General features: G+C 38.1%; 2 protein-coding genes across 2 annotated transcripts in view; both read left to right on the top strand.

Annotated features, from left to right (window-relative positions):
* Nucleotides 1-21,383, top strand: part of LOC141351161 (uncharacterized) — a 510,144-nt gene that overhangs the window by 169,864 nt on the left and 318,897 nt on the right. The gene's annotated exons all lie outside the window — the stretch shown is intronic.
* On the top strand, nucleotides 3,580-20,911 carry LOC141350858 (butyrophilin subfamily 1 member A1-like). The gene is made up of 8 exons (XM_073856694.1): nucleotides 3,580-3,663; nucleotides 7,197-7,544; nucleotides 7,704-7,976; nucleotides 10,489-10,599; nucleotides 11,648-11,701; nucleotides 19,389-19,433; nucleotides 19,554-19,580; nucleotides 19,884-20,911. The coding sequence occupies exons 1-8, from the start codon at nucleotides 3,606-3,608 to the stop codon at nucleotides 20,423-20,425; spliced, it is 1,458 nt and encodes a 485-aa protein (XP_073712795.1). The 5' UTR covers nucleotides 3,580-3,605; the 3' UTR covers nucleotides 20,426-20,911.

Genomic DNA, 21,383 nt, shown 5'->3' with positions numbered 1-21,383 from the left:
AAGTCTGGGTTTTACAGCTCTTACTTCTTTGTACCCAAGAAAAGTGGCGGGTTGTGACCAATCCTGGACCTACATTACACAACCGATCACTACACAAGATGCAGTTCAAAATGCTGTCGCCATAAAGCATATCTCCATGTTTTCATCCACACGATTGGTTTCCAGTCATTGACCTTAAGGACGCGTACGTTCATGTCTCGATTCTTCCCCGACACAGGCCGTTTCTCCACTTTGCATTTGAGGGGCAGGCATATCAGTACAAAGTCTTACCATCCAGGCTTTCTCTCTCTCCCTGTGTCTTCACAAAAGTAGCGGAGGGGGCTTTAAAACCCCTGAGAGAGAGGGGTGTGTGCATTCTGGCATATCTAGACAACCGGTTGATAATAGCACAGTCTGGTCAGGCGCTTTGCAATCACAGAGATTTAGTTCTAAAACACCTAGCTCGTCGTGGGGGCTTTGGATCAACTGGGAAAAGAGCAAACTCTGCCTCATGCAGAGGATCTCGGTATGGAATCAAAACAATTAGACTATAACAGCACGTCTAACAGAAGCATGTGTACAGTTGACCCTGACTTGTCTAAATACATTCAATGGCAAGAATGCTGTCCCACTGAAACAATTTCAGAGGCTCCTGGGGCATATGGCAGCAGGAGCAGCCGTGACACTGCTCGGGCTGCTCCATATAAGACCACTTCAGCATTGGCTTTGCGATCGAGTGCCGAGGAGAGCGTGGCACAATGTGCTGCACCCCCCAACTATTACAGCGGCGTGCTGACTAACCTTCGCTCCGTGGTCAGACCCATCATTTCTCCGGGCCGGTGTGCCTCTCAGACAGGTCTCCAGGTATGCCATTGTATGCACAGATGCCTCACCATTTACACATAAACTGCCCAGAACTACACGTTATACATCTTTCTCTTATCTGTTTCAGCAACGAGCTCCAGGGCAAAGATACTTTAGTTCATACCAACAATACTGTGACTGATGCGTAATCAATCGCCAAAGCTGGTTGTTCTTTTGTCACCTCTCACATATCACCTGTTAGTTCCTCTTATGGAGTCAAAAGAATTTGAGGTCCCTTTGTGCCAATCATATCCCGGGGTCGCTCAATATAGCCTCAGACCCACTCTCACAAACAGAAAGTCCCGGTGATTGGCGACTCCACACCCAGTCACTTAAGCTGATTTGGAAACATTTCGGCAAGGCGCAGATAGATCTGTTTGCTTCTTCAGAGACAACCAATTGTTGCCTGTTTTATTCATTAACTGAGGGAACATTCTGTATGGAAGCACTGGCACACAACGGTTTGCAAGGTCTGTGGAAATATGTGTTCCGCCCAGTGCGCCTTCTTGCACAGGCTCTGTGCAAAGTCAGGGAGTATGAAGAGGGCATTTTAATGATTGCACGGTATTGGACCACTAGGAATTGGTTCCCATTTACATTTAGGTATTTAGCAGACATTTTTATCCAAAGTGACTTACAAAGATAAGGAAACAATCAAGTGATTTGGACTCAATAATACAAGGACTCAATAATACAAAAGGTGCTTATACCGAGTTACAAGTGTACAGTCGACTACACCTGTTGAGAGAGAGAAGAGTGCAGTGCCAGTGAAATTTCTGTAAGTGAGCAGTAGTGACTTACACCTGACACGTGCTTCAATAAGTAGCCAGTGGAGAGGTGAAGAGTGGTGTTAAATGAGTCATTTTGGGCCCTTGGAAGATGAGTCGGGCTGCTGTGTTCTGAACCAGTTGGAGTGGTTTGATGCTCTGTGCAGGAAGGCTAGCAAGGATAGCATTGCAGTAGTTCAGCCAAGAGATTACCAGAGCTTGGATCATGAGTTGTGCAGCATGCTTCATAAGGAAGGGGCTTTTATCTTTTATGCATTATACAATATCTTCCTGATATTGTATAATGTAAATCAACATGATCGCACTGTATTTGCAATGTAATAAGTGAAAGACAGTAGGTTGTCAAAGATTACGTTTCTGCCAGTTTTGGAAAGAGAGATGGTTGTATTGGCCAGTTAAATGGATAGAGCGTGCTTTATTTTGGGTTTTGACAGAAATACAATCAACTACGTTTTTGCAACCCCAGTGACCATCTGGTGGGCTGTGGACAACGTGTCCCTCCATGACAACCTAAAGGATCTATCGAAGAGATAAGATCTAAACCATTGAAGAAGAGTACCAATGATCCCCAGCGACGATAGGGTGGCTAGTAGGATCTGATATCTTTAAGGAATCCCATAAAATTCCATAGGACACATGCAGCCTGTCCTTTTTCCATCTACGCTCCGCTCTTCTGCAAAGTTGTCTTAATTGGCGAGTGTTGCTATTCAGCCAAGGTTCACATTTATGTTTCTGACATTTATGTCTCAGAGGTGCAACAGTGTCCAGAGCATTAGTACAGAGAAAATAAAAACTCAATAGATCATCAATATCCAGGGACGTGCACAGGGGGGTTGCTCAGGTTGCCCGGGCAACTGCCCATATGCCCTTCTTGACTCAAGTTGCTCTTCCGAGGTGGAAAAAATAAATTGTACTTTTACTGTGTTTACACTGTCCAGGGTTCCTTCGTTGCTGTATTTTAAATAATTATGAAATTTTTATTTTATTTTTAAATTGCTGTCTTGTGTTTCTGGGGCATTCGCAAATTAATGACTCGTTTGAGTTGATTCTTTACAAAGTATTGCAAATAAATGAGTCTTTTGAGTTGATTCTTTACAAATGGGACAAACATTTTGAATTGGTTCGCAAATCAGTTTGAATTAATTCTTCAGATCGCTGTAAAAACTGAATTGTCTGATGCTGTTTTACTTGTAGCTTATGTAGATACACGCAGAATATAAACAGTGTTGGGTGACGTGGATATGAATCACAACATAAGAAAACATGAGTTTTGTCTAAAATCATTTTCTATTATGTAAGTGTAAACTGTCAATGTCCTCAGACCATCTTAGGAGATTCTAACTTTATAGTGAATGCAAAACTCTTGTCAGTCATGTCTGATATTTCAGCTATACGCTACATCAATATTGAGACTAGAGTTAATGAGTTAATTTGAAATGCTTGTCTATTCTGTGTTTGTATTCTTTTTTCTGTACTGTTTGTGTATGTTGCCCCTCATAAGTATTGGGAAATTACAGGCAAAATTCCTCTGTTTGCTGTGGAGTCAAGAAATGTCTTAACATTAAAAGATGAACATGATACAAAATTAGAGAATCTGTCACATTCATTTTTTTACCTGTTTTAACATAGACAATATTCCAACTCAATTGAACAACACATTTGTATTTTAATACTCCTATCTAATGTGGGCACATTGAGACTATTGGCTTAGAAGTGTTGAATGATGAGCTGTGTCCTGATGCATTTATTGTTTACACATGAAAAACTTAAAATCTGTAGGATCAGTTTGATTCACTTATGTGCATTTGGGTACAAAACACATAAGTCAGAATTGAAAGCTGTTGTTCTTTGTTGTTAAAGCATGTATGTGTTGAAACATAAACAAAGGTTAATCAATTGTGACATACTGATTTGTGTTTGTCTAAAAACATTTTTTTCTTTTCTCAGATTTTTGAGAATCTGTGTTATGGAGTGATGGATTTCATTTGTGTGACTATGATGATTATTATTGGAATCACAGATTCAAGAGCAGGTAAATATTTACACATTATAACAAACTGACATGTTTGTACATGTAAAAAGTAAATATTACAATTAGATAATACCAGAATGTTTACAATGGTCATTGTTACAAAAATGTCATAATTTTTACATGAATTGTTACCTGCGGAATGAAAACCGCACAAGACCTCTACAGAAGTTCAGACCTGTTCCTTTTGAGGGAACTCGAGCTGAGTCGCCAAAGCAATGCTTTGGGGAATGCCTTCAGCATGACTGATCTGAAGCAGACGTAACAAATAAATTAATGTTGAGATGAGCGGAATTAACCCACTCACTTTTTGTGCCTCAGCAAGTAAACTGTATGTGTACCTATGCATATCAGAAGTATGTCTTCTCGCTTCCCGCCTGGAGCTCTTCAAGAAGGGTGCTTAGGCTCATGCCCCTCACGGCTTCCGTCCTACTTCTGTCACAGATGGATCTCACCTAGGAGACGGGGACGGTTTCTCTCCCCTCCTCAACGGCATCTGTTCCTCCCTCTGGTGTGGTGGGAGCCATTACTCCTGCCTCCTGTGAGGGGGCATCTTTGGCTGAATCTGTTTGACATAAACTCTGCCTTCAAAGTTTTACTTATTGATGCCCTGATGGCTCCCTATGGTCTTTTCAGCAATGCTGTTAATACCATGGTCGAAAGATTCCAGGAGACGCAAAAGCAGGCTGCAGCGTTCAGAAAGTATCTTCATTGTTGAGATCGCTATGGGGCTGCCAAGCGTGAACAGCCCCAGCCATCCTGTAGTCACTTGTACAGAGGAGGCTTCGGCAAAAAAGCGATCCTAGCATCAGATGTAGCGATGGGCGAAGATGAGGATGCACCTCAGTTTATGGTGTCCCTTGTGTCTCGGTGCCCTCTGTGCGTCATGACGTGGTGCGGAAGGGCTGGTCAGTCTCCATCTCACAAAGTTCTCTAAGCACACCAGAGCCAAGTCTCAAGTGACTTGTCCTCTACGTAAATTACATTGCGGCATGGAAACGTCTGGTAAATATATCTAAATGGGTCCTGTGCACAGTCGAGCATGGTTAAAACATTCTGTTTCATTGTCACCCACCTTGATTTTCTGGCATGCTGCCTAAAAGCAGGCTCTGGTTATGGAACAAGAAGTAAAATCGCTCTTGTGCAAGGGGGCTGTAGAGAGCATTCACAGGGTTATACAGCCATTATTTCATTGTTCCAAAGAAGGATAGGGGTTTTGTCCCATTCTAGATCTCAGAGAATTAAACCGCTCAGTTATGTACTTAAAGTTCTAAATGTTGACAATCAAGCACATTGTCACACATATAAAGTCAGGGGACTGGTTCTGTACCATAGACATCAAAAATTCCCATCCTTCCTCAACACAGGAAGTTCCTGAGGTTTGCATTTCTCCCTGGCATTATCACCCTCTATATTCAGAAATGTGTAGATGCAGCCTTGGCCCCCCTACGCATGAAGGACATTCACATTCTGAATTATACACCGTGTGCACAATAATTAGGCAAGTTGTATTTTTGAGGATTCCTTTTGTTATTGTACAACTACAGTGCTCTTGGTCAATTCAAAATGTTAATTAACCCTCAAACCTGAACATTTAAGCAGTAAAAGTGAAGTTTTGGCTTTCTTAAGAGAATATTTTTATGTGCAATGTTATTAGGCAACTATTAGTGTGCAGAATTATTATGCAACTACATGAAAAACAAAGATTTTCCCATCTCACTTGTTTTTTCACCTGTTAAAGTGAGAATAATAAACAAACTCTAAATTTACAGATAAACATTTCTGAAATTTCAAAAAACAAACAAACAAAAAAAACTTAGTGACCAATATAACCACCCTTCTTTTCGATAACAGTCACAAGCCTTCCTTTCACAGAGTCAGTCAGTTTCTTGATCTGGTCAGAATCAGAATCAAGATACTGTTCAGAGAGGGTGTACTGTTTACCTTCACTGTAAATGTCCTGCTTAAGAAGGGCCCAAAAGTTCTTAATAGGGTTTAAGTCAGGTGAAGAAGGGGACCATGTCATTAGTTTTTCATCTTTAAAGCGTAACTAAACCCCTGGTCAGAGCCTGACTCCGCCCACTGGCAATATTTGAAAAATGCAAGAAAAGTGGGCAGATCCCAACGGAGATAGAGGGGACGAACTAAGCTAGTACCAAATGTGTGGTGAGATCATAAGAAGGGCGTGGTGAGCTTGAACCTGCTTACGTCACGAGTCATTTTTTGGACCCAACATCCAATAGGAAAATTCAACTGCAGTAGCCACCATTCAACCTGAAGAGGGCAGCACTCAGACGTTTTTACACCATATATTGCAGTATTGAAACACTTTATATCCAAATGTCAAATAACTTAATAAAATCAATGAACAGCACTAATAAAGCATCATTCTTACAGATCATTAACTAAAAAAAGTTGGTTTAGGGTTTAGTTACTCTTTAAGGCCTTTACTGGCCAGCCATGCAGTGGAGTACTTTGATGCATGAGATGGAGCGTTGTCTTGCATAAAAAGTCTTCTTGAAAGATACAAACTTTTTCCTGTACCATTGATTAAGCAGATTTACACAGTCTTGCGCTGATTCGACCAGATGAACCGGAAGCGGTGGATTTTTGCCAAACAAATAACAGACTCTAGGTGGAGGAAGAATTACATTTTTTTTCTTAAACAATCTAATTTATGTTGTTCTATCAGAGCAAAAAATCTTTCCAACTTCAGCTTTAAGGTTTATGAGGCAGCAGTTTCTGCCTACCATAATCCTTTGGAAGGCTCATTACTGTGTTGACACACATTGGTGGTTCACTTTCTTCATGGCACTCACAGTTGAGACCTGTTAGCTGCACTATGGTGCCCACATGGGACCTGCTCAAACTCTGAGCAGATGGATAGTGAATGCTATCTTACTTGCTTATAAACATCATGGTATACCATCACCTGTTCCTGTGAAGGCCCACTCTACCCGGGGTATGGCTGCCTCTAAGGCCTAAGGGTCAGGGGTTTCACTCCAGGAGGTATGTGATGTGGCCTGTTGGTCTTCACCTCTCACATTTGTCAGGTTTTATAACCTAGACATAGGCCCCTCCTTAGGGTCCCAGATACTGTTGCCTTGACTGTGTTCAGCTTATACCTTCTATTTGGCATTTGGTAGTATGGAAGCGTGGGCATCTCATTCCCCAAAGCATTGCTATTGGCGACGCAGCTCAAGTTCCCTCGAAAAGGAACATTTCAGGTTATGTATGTAACTCTGGTTCCCTGAAAAGGGAACAAGACGATGCGTCTCCATGCCATACTCCCTGCATCCCTGTAGGCACTTGCTTTGGCACTTGGTAGTGAGTGTTTGTTTGTGATGCCCTCTTATACCCCTGGTCCGCACGGCATCCCTCTCATAATCATTTGTTTATTTGTTACACATGCTGCAGATCAGTCATGCGAAGGCGTTCACCAAAGCGTTGCTATGGCTAGCAGTGTCTTGTTCCCTTCTCAGGGAACCAGGGTTACATATGTAACTGGAGATGTTTTTTTTCGTCTCTTGTAACAGATCAGCATGGTGCTGCACCTGCTGCTCCTCTCCTCGCTGTATCTGGTGAAGATGTGATTCTGCCCTGTTCTCTTAAACATAATATCAGTGCTGTAAACATGAGAGTCGAGTGGTTTAGACTTGATCTCAAAGGCTCAGTAGTTCATCTCTATGAAGATCATGAAGATAAAAACACAAATCAGCTTCAGTCGTACAGAGAAAGAACTGAATTGTTTAAAGATGAACTACAGAAAGGAAACACATCACTCAAACTTTCAAGAGTTCAGATCTCTGATGAAGGACTTTACAAGTGTTTTATTCAGTCCAAAACCTGGTATGATGACATCACTGTTAATCTCAGAGTTGAAGGTAAGCAAACTGCTGAAAACTAACACAGAATGAGTTTATTTAAGATACATCTCACATGAAACTGTTCAATGATTTTTCTTCTGTTGTTACAATATCAATAAGCCAGAATGAAAATGAGTTTTATAGGCCGAATAAAAATCGTAATCTTATTGTGTGTAGCTGCGGGAAGTCCTCCACTCATCACTGTAGATGAACTTGATGTTTTTGGTGGACTTCGTCTACAGTGTGAATCTAAAGGCTGGTACCCTGAACCTGAACTTGTGTGGCTGGACAGTGAAGGAGTCACTTTGACATCTGAAAATACAGACAAACAGAAAGAGACAGATGGATTCAGAGTGAAACAAATGATTACTGTTTATAACAGAGACAGTAAATATCACTGTAGGGTCAAACTGACAAAACTCATACTGGAGACTGAGATTATTATATCAAGTACGTACACACACACACGCACCCACACACACGCGCACGCACGCACATGCACACACACACACACACACACACACACACACACACACACACACACACACACACACACACACACACACACACACACACACACACAAATTCTGGTTTCCATGTTTTGTGGGGACATTTCATAGACGTAATGCATTTTATACTGTACAATCTGTATATTCTATTCCCCCTTACCTACCCCATTCCCTAACCCCAACCATCACAGAAAACATTCTCCTACTTCACATTTTCAAGAAACATAATTTTGTTTGATTTATAAGGTTGTTTCCTCATGGGGACATCAAAATGTCCCCACAAGGTCACAAAAATACTGGTATTCCTATCTTTGTGGGGACAATTGGTCCCCACAACGTGATAATTACCAGGTACACACACACACACACACACACACACACACACACACACACACACACACACACACACACACACACACACACACACACAGATACTGGTTATGTTGTTCATAGATATGTATAAAGGCTAGATGTCTCGCCCTCGCTGCTGGCCAATTGAGTGGAACGTCTGCATTTTGGCAGCCATCTTACCACAGGGGGCTTGCTCACTCATAGCATTGAGATTTAATGATGCATGTACTTTTAAATGACCACTTGCTTAATTTTTTACCGATTTTCAAACGGTTTGGTTTGTTATAAACGTCAAAGATGTACCTATGACACGGCATACTTATACTAAAAATAAATTAAAAAATTAATTAAACATGTTAAAGCATCCAGAATTATAGCCAAAGTTTGTAAAAAAACAAACCGTTTGAAAATCTGTAGAAAATTGAGCAAGTTATGGTCATTTAAAAGTACCTGCACCATTAAACTCAATGCTACAAGTGAGCGAGCTGTCTGAGGTAAGATGGCCGCTAGGTGATGCCGTTAGAGACTGCGCCGTAAGACATCTAGCCTTTATACATATCTATGATGATGTTTATTTTCCTCTGGTCTTATGATGATTTGATGCAGTATAGTACACACAAAAAAAATCATAATTCAAGTTAATAAAATCAATGATATTAAATAAAGAGGTTTCAGGAGAGATACAGTGTGCTTGAGAGAAAGTTTAGAGGTTAATATTTTGGCAATTTGCTTTGACAATTTAAAAGCTTTACTGACAGATTAACTGAAGACAGTGGATAATTAGCACTGAAAGGTGTGGTCTAGTTATTTTTGCAACTCACCTTATTGCATATGCATTTCTAGGAGTTTCCCTTTCAGGCGCAAAGTTTTGGAAGGAGATTATTTAAACGATTCACGCAACATGATGTTTGCACGTGTGTTATGACTGGTATTGTGACATTTTTAACGGCCAGGAAATTATGTCTTAAATTTCTTTTTTCTCGTATTTGAGGCGTGGTTTACGAATGCCCAGAGCCGTTTATTGGACGCTACGAATGTCTATCAAATGCGTCTGTACATAGCTCATAGCCAATCGCTTCAATTATACCAGATGATGAATGTAGAGTGACATAAATTCAAACATAAACAACTTTTAGCGATACGTGTGCACACAGCTGAAAGCTATGCAACTAAACCGGTAGCTGTATATTGTATTGAAAAGCAGCACATTTTAGTGGCACTATGACAACCACAGTACAAGCATAATGACAATATGATATTAATAAATACCACTTACCATTTATAAGTTAAATGTACTTCGTCGACGACGATGCCTAGCAGGTTGGTCCTATAAAACTAAGTGGCTCTCATGTCTTGCCATATCCAAACATCCTTCTTGGATATGAAATTGTTTAAATAAACTTTTTTAAATAAACTTGCGTTCAAAACTACTTTGAATCTAAGGCTGCATTGAAATGTAGCTTCGCGTCTGCTGCCGTGTTAGATAAACAAAACTGCTTCGGTGTGTCGCATAGACATCGTCATCGTCATTGCTGCCCCCTCCCCGTTCTGTGATTGGTTCCCAATTTCAGGGGCAAAAAAGGTCCATAGTTTCCATGCTAGACTTGCAGTGTAAATACATTTGCGCACAAGGCAGCATGGGGAAACCCAGGCTAGGATCTTCTCACATTTAAATATAATTTACTTTTATTTTGAAAAACTCACAGAAATCAAACTTCAGGATGTGTTAGAGCACTAAATGACTTGTAGATTGATCATGAAATGAAAAACACGTGTTATAAGAAAAAAATGACAGATTTAGGAATTTACTTATCATGGTTGAAAACACCTTTCTGGATCTACATGCGGAAAACGGTAAGTAAATAACGCTATATTTGCCAGCGCTGTCAAGGGTTTGTGTGGTAAAGATGCTGTCATAGTTTGGGATGCAAATGTTATCAGGGCTCGGAGATAATCGCTTTGTTACTTTTGTCCCATGTTATTTTGGCCCCAGTTCTCCCCTACTATACAACTTTATCAGGTTTTTTATATTGAATCCAACAGTAAGTTATTTTGACTGCACAGTGAGCTCAGTTAATAAACACATCAGTTTTGTTTTACAGGTAAAATATTTAACTCTTTGAGGTCATCTGTGATCCTAATTTCATGTGGAGCTGTTTTGTACATCGTGATCACTGGAATACTGATTGCTGTGTTTGTCCATAAAAAGAAAGGTGACTTTCATGTTTGTTTTGCTATATTAATGATAATGTGTGTGCTATTTTAAAATAGGGCCCTATTTTAACAATCAAAGTGCATGGAACAGGTCCACTTAGGGCCTGTCTGAATCCATGAGTTGTACCTATTGTCTTAATGATAGGTGTGTTTTGTGGGTAACATGCAATATACCAATTGGAGTCTCATTTCCCAATCCTTTTAAAAGCCAGTTGTGCTTGCACCTTGGTTGATTCACTACTTACATAGCAGTAAGAGCAAAGACCAATTTCATTCGTCGTTACTGCAAATAAGGGTTTGATTCATTTGGTCTGGACCAAAAGCAAAAAGGATACATTGTACCTTTTTAGCAGTTTTGGTTTCTTTTCATAGCACACTACTTGCTTCGGTCTGGACCAGTTAAAACAAACTAAAACGCAGTCATGTGATAACATCCGCATCACTCGTTGGCCACATGTTTTTGAATATATTTCCTAAACAACTTTTCGATTAGTCAGAATCAACGTGCGGGAAATTCCAACAGCATTCAGAAGTAAACAAAAGAGGTGGAAAATACAGCAGACATCAGGCTGCTTTTTATATAGTATGGAGAGACGACTGCGTGTTCTCATTGTATTCGTGGTCATTATATACTACATAGTTTGTATACATCATTTTAGGAAACTATTCATTTCAAGAATGAAGTGCGGATGCTGCTTAAAATAATGTTTTAATGCACTGCAAACGGCGAAGTTTGTCCGCAGGCTTTTGTTGCTCGTGCTTACTGTCAACAAACATTTCCTTATCCCATAATCCACAGCGGAGCTGAGTTAGTTAAAAAATGTGCAGCGCTTTTTGCAGTTAGGTCTGATCGAAGTTTGGATCGCATTCTCACCACCAAGAACCGCTTATTTTCAAGGTCTCTGTCCGCTTGTTTGGTTCACTTTTGGTGTGCACCCGAGTTTGATTGCTGCATTCTCACCTGCCCAAATGAACTGCACCAACTAAGCTATTGAACTCTGGTATGATTTAACCAAACTAAATTTTATTGTTTATTTTTTTCTTTAGAACTACAGATTGAGACAAAGAGACTACAAAGTGAAGAGAGGAGAATAAAAAATGGTAATTTTGTCTGTTGGTTATTTATGTTATTGATTTTTGTTTTAATTAATTAAGTATTTGATTAATAAACACTATGGGGCGGTTTTCCGGACAGGGATTAGACTAGTCCTAGACTAAAACATTTTTAAGAGTTGTCCAAACTGAAAACAACTTGCACTGACATATCTTAAAATACATCAGAGCCCTTTGTTTTGCCTCAAAATGCACACACGTAATGTTTTTAGTAAGGCATGTTTGTTAAAACTAGTTATATTTCCTAATTAAACTAAGACCTAGTCCTGGATTAAGATAATCCCTGTCCGGGAAACCGCCCCTATATAATCAATATATAAAAGCATTGATTTTACAGTTATTCAGACACATAAATGTTTTGCTTTATAATTAAAGCATATCTGTGTGTTTATTTGTTTTATGTCTTTTGAAACATTTTTGAAGTGTCCTAGGGTCTACCTCAACCTGACTAAGATACTTTTACATGATCTCAAATCAGACATCTCAGGAATATTGATGAACATAAATTTGTTTACATTTGGTTTTTTGGTCGATCAGATTACTAGTGGACGATGCTAAATACAGGTGTAAAAAAGATGTGAAATGTTTTGAGCTTGTCCACTTTCAACCACAATCAGAACTAGTTGAAAATGCCTTCAACTTTTGTGGTTTGGATGCTCATGTGATCGAATGTGGTCGAGCAGCCACAAATGATCATCTGCTCGCCTATTGATCTAATATGATGTATCGAGCACAATGTTTTCCATTGGACATGACTTCTAGCATGGTCGACATGGTCTTTAGGCTTTTATTGATAAAACCAAAGCCACTGCTCTCAGTGTCTTTCATTCGTTTTATTTTGCGAGCATGTAAAAGTTGCGCGAGCTGATTTCATCAATTGCTCTGAAATATCATGTTTTTACACATATATTACATATACATGGACAAAAGGGTGTACAACATGTTTACTAACACAAGCAGCAGATGCTGACATAATATTAGAGTGCATCAAATTAAAGGGATAGTTCACCAAAAAAATTAAATAAAATGCTTTCATCATTTACTTACCCTCATGTTGTTACAAAACTATATACATATCTTTTTTCTGATGACCACAAATGAAGATATTTTGAAGAACACTGTTAAAAGCTCCTGTAGAAATTTCAGCATTACTGGCAGCTGTTTGCTAGTAACTTACTGTAGTTTTAAATGTATGTTATTTACTGGCAACAGTTTGTTTAAAGTTAAACGAACATTTAAGATGAACAAGTCTTTGTCATACAGAATTAAACATTTTAATGTTCATTTAACTTTGAACAAACTGTTGCCAGTAAATAACATACATTTAAATCGACAGTAAGTTACTGGCAAACAGCTGCATAACTACAGCAATTTCTAAAAAGATTCTTTGTAACATTAATAATAGGAAAAATAATACTATGGAAGTAAATGGGGCTCATGATCGGTTTGGTTACAAACATTCCTAAAAATATCTTCCTTCGTGTTCATTAGAACAAAGACATTTATACAGGTTTGTAACAACATAAGTATAATGCTGCGTTCCAGAGCCCATCCAAACCAGTGGAACGTGGGACCTATCTTACCTCCAACTAGGAAAAGTGCACTGGAATGCCTGTTGAAGTGGAACCTCCTACCGGCGAACTCGGGGGAGTTCGACTTACCCCAATCTCGCAAAATTAAGTTGGAGGATAATGGGGGCGCCCATGGAGTCTTGCGCTGTGAGAAGTAAAGCTTCAACAAATAGGCTGTACCTCTCTGCTTGTTGGGTTATTTCAGACACTGTTATTTTAACAAAACTTGTTTTTTATATTATGGCATGAAATTATGCCATTATTATCTGTTAGCATAAAGCTTAGCGCCGCGGTCGTCCATGTCTTCTGTTTACATTCCACTTCAATTGCCTGGAACGCTTTGAAGTAGTAGCTAGTACACTTTAGGAAGAATAAGTCCCACGTCCCACTGGTTCGGATGGGCTCTGGGCAGCATAAGTACTGTAAGTGAGGATAGAATTTTCATTTTTGGGTGAACTATCCCTTTAAACCCGTAAATTCTCCTGCTCGCTTTTACGTGAAAGTAGAGAGACTCACCCACAGACCACCCCCTCAGTAATCAGGGCAGAAATGTTCAAAAGTGGACAAAATTTGAATTGATGGATTTAAACACCAGGTATAAACATGGATGTGTCTTTGTCATCCACTTGTGATCTAATCGATCAAAACACATCTAAGTACAACGCATAAACAGCCTCATTAGCAGTTTTGTGTGTGAGGATTAATGCAGAAAAACTATTGTGCTGATCCAAATTAATTGTCAGGAAACACTCGGTGAATGTTATTGCTGAAAAAAGAATATCATCCAGTCATTATGACAAACATCTATCGTTTGATTTAGATCAACATTATTAAAAAGATTTGTTGGTTCAACCAGTGGCGGCAGATGACTTCTCTTCCTAGGGGCGAATTCAAAATATGTGTTCATTGCGTCAAGTAAACCATGTGCATCATGCGTCATTTCAAAATACGTGCCTGCTTGCACACACGTCGAAAGGTTTTATGACAAAAGGGACGCTCAAGTTTACAAAATACTTGCAAGACACTAACTTAAAGCTCATGTAACACACGCTGTTTCTGCATTTCTGATGTTAATCTGGAGTACCTATAGAGTAGTATGACATCCTTTATATTTCCGAAGTGTCTTTAGTTTAAACAGATTTATAAAAGAAAAATTAGCTTTATCGAATCTTTCTGATAATGTACAAAAAATGAAGGAGTTACTACCGCGGGAGGAGCGAGTACGAGTCATGCAACACTATACAACACTGTTTAACTTATGATTCACTACATGTTCGTGTCATTTATATTATGCACACGTCTGTTTTCCAACATAAGACAGAAGTCTTACGTATCGCATGCAACTCGCGGTTTGGAAAATCCACTGCATCAAACACACACGCAAAACTCCGCTGCTACCCCGGATAATAAACGGTAACACTTTATTTTACGACCCGCAAAGTACCGCGTAATTAAACCGAATTTACAGCGTACCTATTTGTAACAACAGAGTACCTCTACAGTACATACTTGTAGTTATAAGGGAATAATATTTTAAGTTTGGGGTAATAAGGGGGTAAGAATATATGGAAAATTATTCTCTAAGTATTTCATAACTACAGGGTACCTATTGTAATATTACGTGGTATATGACTTACGTCTATGGGTAATATGGTCTATGTGTAATTTTTTTTTTCATATATGCTACTTAACTGATGAAGTGTATTGTATAGGCTACAGTTGATGTCTACAAGCCACGTCGGCAAATAAAATATAACACACAATAAAAATAATAGCAACTTGTACCTCTTTGATCTGTATATGTATACAGGAGTTACCAGGTAACTCTTATATTTGCGGGCTGTAAATTAAAGTGGGGCTTATTCCCCGCTAGTTCTGTGTATATACCAGGTAACTCTCATATTTGCGGGCTGTAAACTAAAGTGGTGCTTTGTTCACCTCTTGTTATAAATGTTATAGGGTAAATACCATAAACATACAGAATATTGTTATTTTTATTTTAAAACAACTTATTTCAAAACATCTTTAAAACACTATAATTAAGCCAACACTTAATGTTTATTATCACATAACTTTTATTTTAAATAAAAAGTCATGACAATTATTCGTTGTTTTTGCGGCTGGCTTCCTCTGTTGGTGTTCTTGTCCACTCGGATGTTGAGTTGATGTCGTCTCACAAATGCTGTTCTGCATTACATATAAAAACATAAATGAAAGCCTTCAGTAAAGGTTTCTTCACTGTGCCTTGACAGAAACAGAGTTCTCTGAGCCAGTTAATAACTTTAGGCTAACTTATGTGCTAGCTTACCTGTTAGCTGGCAACTTTCTTGAAAAAACATTGTTTGAAATGCTTGAGTCATGTATTAACAAAACCAGTCACCTTATTCAGCATGCGATTCCTGCTCACATCACTCGCAGCCGTACTCCACAGGGTAGAAAGTTTTTAAACCCTAAATTTCACCTCAGGATCGCGTTCCAGCAAACCTCCTGCAGATGGCCGCGCGCTCTACACCTGCGCCGTAGCCTACGCATGTAGTCGTCTTTTGCTTTAGCGGGAGCTGATATCTTCTGTTGTTTCATTCTGGTTTGCCATTGCATAAATTATATTTGGCTAAAATACTTGTGTTTACACATGTTGCAAAGTTTTATTCTACCAATGATAACACTTATTAAAAATAAACAAATAGCGTGCTGCTTTGTGGTCATTTTTGTGTCATTTGAAAAAAAAAGTAAATAAATTGCAAAACACCACTTCAAATATGTCCGCAAATGTGAGAGTTTCCTGGTAAATAGGGAATAAGTTGCTATTTTTATTGTACTTACCTTAAAAAAAAAAGGTAACCACATTAAATCAGCTGGACTTTTGTTATTAAAAGCAAGTAATATAGGCTACTAAAATAAAAGTGACGTGCTGTTATATTTATTTGCCGATGTGGCTCGTAGACATCGACTGTATACAACATTCAGTAGTCAATATGAAAAATTCACAATAAAATAAAATAAAAAAATAAAACATAATTTCCCCAGACTTTACTAAGTTATACATACCACGTAATATTACAATAGGTACCCTGTAGTTATAAAATACTTAGAGTATAAATAATTTATAATTCTTCATATTCTTACCCCTTATTACCCCAAAATATTAAAATATTATTCCCTTATACAAGTACCTACTGTAGAGGTACCCCGTTGTTACAAATAGGTACGCTGTAAATTCGGTTTAATTACGCGGTACTTTGCGGGTCGTAAAATAAAGTGTTACCTAATAAGGTATATCTATTGTTTTCATAAGGCTGACTTTCTACTCATAACATTCAAAAACACACTTCTTCTTTCGTGCCATTGTTGAGTTTTGAAAAAAAAAACAAAGCTGTATCGTGTTATTTGATGTTTGCAAGTTGTAGCGTCTCCCGCTGATTGACGGGTGGACGGGGTCTTTCAGGAGAAGTGCCCATATAAAGATGTGATATGTATAGAAACCCCTGAAACGTCAGCTGGACCTGTAATCAAAAAAAAACCTTCTGAAACTTGTACAAACACTGTTAAAGTGCATTCGGCACAGAAATACTCTGCAACACGCCCAACTGCTTTTTTGACACTTTGCCTACGTTAAGCATGAGGAAACAACTCTATAACTGTGTTAACTCTTTCCCCGCCATTGACAAGTTATTTTGTCAATTAAGAGAAAACGCTTCCCTGCCAATGACGAGAATTTCCAGCTTTCCGCAATACCGCTATTATCCACCAGGTGGTGCACTTCCGCAACTTTTACAACCCGGAAGTAACGCCTCACGTGAAAGAGAAAGAACTCAGTGTATGTTTTAAAGATCACTCTGCATCTGATCTCTAATTGAATTATCTCAGCTTTTTGCTTAAAATTTGGTGTTTTTGAAGAAACCTACCCATATTTGAGAGGTGATAAAAAGAGAACTATTGAAGGTAGGATGAAACGTTTTCTTTTTTATTTGAAAGCAGAGAGTCTGTTCTTTCATATACAGTCTTGTTCAAAATAATAGCAGTACAATGTGACTAACCAGAATAATCAAGGTTTTTAAGTATATTTTTTTATTGCTGAGTGGCAAACAAGTTACCAGTAGGTTCAGTAGATTCTCAGAAAACAAACAAGACCCAGCATTCATGATATGCACGCTCTTAAGGCTGTGCAATTGGGCAATTAGTTGAAAGGGGTGTGTTCAAAAAAATAGCAGTGTCTACCTTTGACTGTACAAACTCATTTTGTACAAACATTTTTTTTCTGGGATTTAGCAATCCTGTGAATCACTAAACTAATATTTAGTTGTATGACCACAGTTTTTTAAAACTGCTTGACATCTGTGTGGCATGGAGTCAACCAACTTGTGGCACCTCTCAGCTGTTATTCCACTCCATGATTCTTTAACAACATTCCACAATTCATTCACATTTCTTGGTTTTGCTTCAGAAACAGCATTTTTGATATCACCCCACAAGTTCTCAATTGGATTAAGGTCTGGAGATTGGGCTGGCCACTCCATAACATTAATTTTGTTGATTTGGAACCAAGAATTTGCCCGTTTACTAGTGTGTTTTGGGTCATTGTCTTGTTGAAACAACCATTTCAAGGGCATGTCCTCTTCAGCATAGGGCAACATGACCTCTTCAAGTATTTTAACATATGCAAACTGATCCATGATCCCTGGTATGCGATAAATAGGCCCAACACCATAGTAGGAGAAACATGCCCATATCATGATGCTTGCACCTCCATGCTTCACTGTCTTCACTGTGTACTGTGGCTTGAATTCAGAGTTTGGGGGTCGTTTCACAAACTGCCTGTGGCCATTGGACCCAAAAAGAACAATTTTACTCTCATCGGTCCACAAAATGTTCCTCCATTTCTCTTTAGGCCAGTTGATGTGTTCTTTGGCAAATTGTAACCTCTTCTGCACATGCCTTCTTTTTAACAGAGGGACTTTGCGGGGGATTCTTGAAAATAGATTAGCTTCACACAGACGTCTTCTAACTGTCACAGTACTTACAGGTAACTCCAGACTGTCTTTGATCATCCTGGAGGTGATCCATTTTAGCTGAACAGCCTATCATTTTTTGCACCTCTTTATAGGTTTTCCCCTCTCCAATCAACTTTTTAATCAAAGTACGCTGTTCTTCTGAACAATGTCTTGAACGACCCATTTTCCTCAGCTTTCAAATGCATGTTCAACAAGTGTTGGCTTCATCCTTAAATAGGGGCCACCTGATTCACACCTGTTTCTTCACAAAATTGATGACCTCAGTGATTGAATGCCACACTGCTATTTTTTTGAACACACCCCTTTCAACTAATTCAACTAATTGCCCAATTGCACAGCCTTAAGAGCGTGCATATCATGAATGCTGGGTGTCATTTGTTTTCTGAGAATCTACTGAACCTACTGGTAACTTGTTTGCCACGTAGCAATAAAAAAATATACTAAAAACCTTGATTATTCTGGTTAGTCACATTGTACTGCTATTATTTTGAACAAGACTGTATATTTAAAGAAGAACATTTTCTGGAAGGCATTAAACTTTTGTGAAAATCATGAAAAATGCTGGTGCTCGCTGGCAACTTTTTTTTTAAACGCTGGCGGGGAAAGAGGTAATAAGTCGAATGCTTGAAATACCATTGAACCACCCCTTTAACACTAAACTCTGATTAGAGTAAGTTAATATCTGGCAAATGTGGGCGTCTCTTTTATTATAAACCCTTTAGACATGTGTTCAGAAGGAACTTATTTTGACAAGAAGCATGATGCACATTCGCTTACAGGTACATGACGCGCGGAACACATATTTTGAAATGACGAACCACACCACTACATATATATAAACTAATATTTGAAAATCAAAACTTTAAGGCAACCAGGTAAGTTAAACCAACAAATCTTTGTTTACAGTGTGTGTTGATAAACCCCACCACATCCAATTCTACATAAATAAAACACAAACATAACATGAATCATCAAAGCATGCAAATATGTGTGTTCATGTTTGTAATTGTGTTTTTATTTTAAATATTAATTTTAATTTATTTTTATTTCCTCTATATTTTGTTATGTTTTTACAAATTGAATTTACTTCAGAACATGAGACACTTTTACTTAGAGAGAAGAGGACAATAGGCAGTGGTGAGTTTACTTTTAATGTCTTTATTAAATTATTTATTAGTAAACGTGCTTTAATTTGCAATACAATTTGTGTCATATCATATGTATCATTTTTACTTTTCACTGTCTGTCTGTTTTTAGAAATCCCCATGTTAAGAAAATTTGCAGGTAAGTTAAAGTTTGATGACATCATTAAAGTGTTATAGATCTACAGCTGTTAGATGAGACTGTATGTGGTTTTATTGACACATTGAATTTGTTTGTTATCCTCTTTATATTTTTCATGTGTGTTCATTTGTTGTTATATATTGTTCAGATTTGTCTTGTTTTGTTTCAGTTCATTTTCTCTATGCAGTTTGTTTATTTCTCTGTAATGTGATGTTGTGTTCTAGAAAGACACAAACTAATAATATTATTATCATCATTATTACAACATTCATCTGTAAAGCAGAAATCTCAATATTTTAACAGTGAATGTGACTCTGGATCCTGATTCAGCTCATCCACGTCTCATTTTGTCTGATGATGGGAAACAAATGCGATTTGCAGACAAACAACCTGAAAAAGTGAATAACAACATGCAAAATAACTTTGATATACGTTACTGTGTTCTTGGAAAGGAAGGATTCACTTCAGGGTGTTTTTACTATGAGGTGGAGGTGAAGGGGTTAAGTGATTGGTTTGTGGGTGTGGCCAGAGAATCTGCTAACAGAAAGGGCTGGATCCTTCTGAATCCTGAGAATGGATACTGGACAATGGGTTTGAGAGGAGGAAAGTATCAGGCTTGTGAGAGTCCATATGTTCCTCTTTCTTTGAGCGTCGAGCCTCAGAGAGTCGGGGTGTTTGTGGATTATGAGGAGGGTCGAGTCTCTTTTTATGATCTGGAGTCTATGTGTCATATTTACTCTTACACTGATCAATCTTTTCATGAGAAACTATATCCTGTTTTTTCTTTGGGTTATATTTGGTGTAAAAACTCTACACCACTCATCATTTGTCGTGATCTCTCATGAAATCTGATAAATATCTGTTTTAAAATCGTCCCTGGAGAGAGAATCACATCCTCTTGAAGAGTGTTTAAAGTTGTGTTTTAATATGTTTACATAACATAATTATGTTTTAACATGATGATGATACATTTTTGTCCCATAAAAGAATTTTTTTTTGTGCATCCATACAAATAAAATACATTAATAACAATCACAAAATCATGTAATTGACACCAGAGTTTAACAGTTTTTTGGCCAAAAGAACAAAAGAGTTATTGTAGAGGTTTAATCTATATCATATATGAATCAACATACATTATAATGGTATTTTTAGACAACCAATTGTGCATCTGTTAACAGGATATTTTTGAATGTGTATGTGTATATAATTGTTATGAAGGGGTTGGTGGAAGTGTTGGGAAAAGTTACTTTCAAAAGTAATGCATTACAATATTGCATTACTGATTGTGTCACTTGGTTACTTTTTTTCACCTGATGGATGCACATCTTTCCAGGCCATTCATTTCCAGATGCTTTGCACTTGTGTTTAATGCTGTAATACATGGATGTAAACACATTTAATGAAGTTATGTTTCACAAAATAGGGGTTTCAATATGATAAGAATGTAAGCCTTACTTTTGATATTGTTCACATTGGTGTGAGTAACAAATAAACATGGTTTAAACAAGGTTACAATCACAGCTAAAATCAGCTTCTTCTATTTTAAGTGAAGACCAAATGGCATGCCTCTGAATTGTCCTATTGAGAAGAGTAAATTTTATTCTTTAAGTAACAGGAACCTATAGTGCACACATAGACACACCATATAATTTATAAGAAAATATGATATGAAATGTAATCTACAATAATAAAAATATTTGACTTCTCAGACTGACCTTAAAAATCGGAAATTATTTTGTGAATTAACCAAAACTTAAGGGTACAAAAATATCTTCTTGACTTGCAGAAATGTAAGCAAAT

Source organism: Misgurnus anguillicaudatus, chromosome 19, assembly GCF_027580225.2.
Source record: "Misgurnus anguillicaudatus chromosome 19, ASM2758022v2, whole genome shotgun sequence".
In the NCBI taxonomy this organism is placed as follows: domain Eukaryota; kingdom Metazoa; phylum Chordata; class Actinopteri; order Cypriniformes; family Cobitidae; genus Misgurnus; species Misgurnus anguillicaudatus.
The sequence above is the reverse complement of the archived record's forward strand: the minus strand, read 5'-3'. Positions and strand labels throughout refer to the sequence as shown.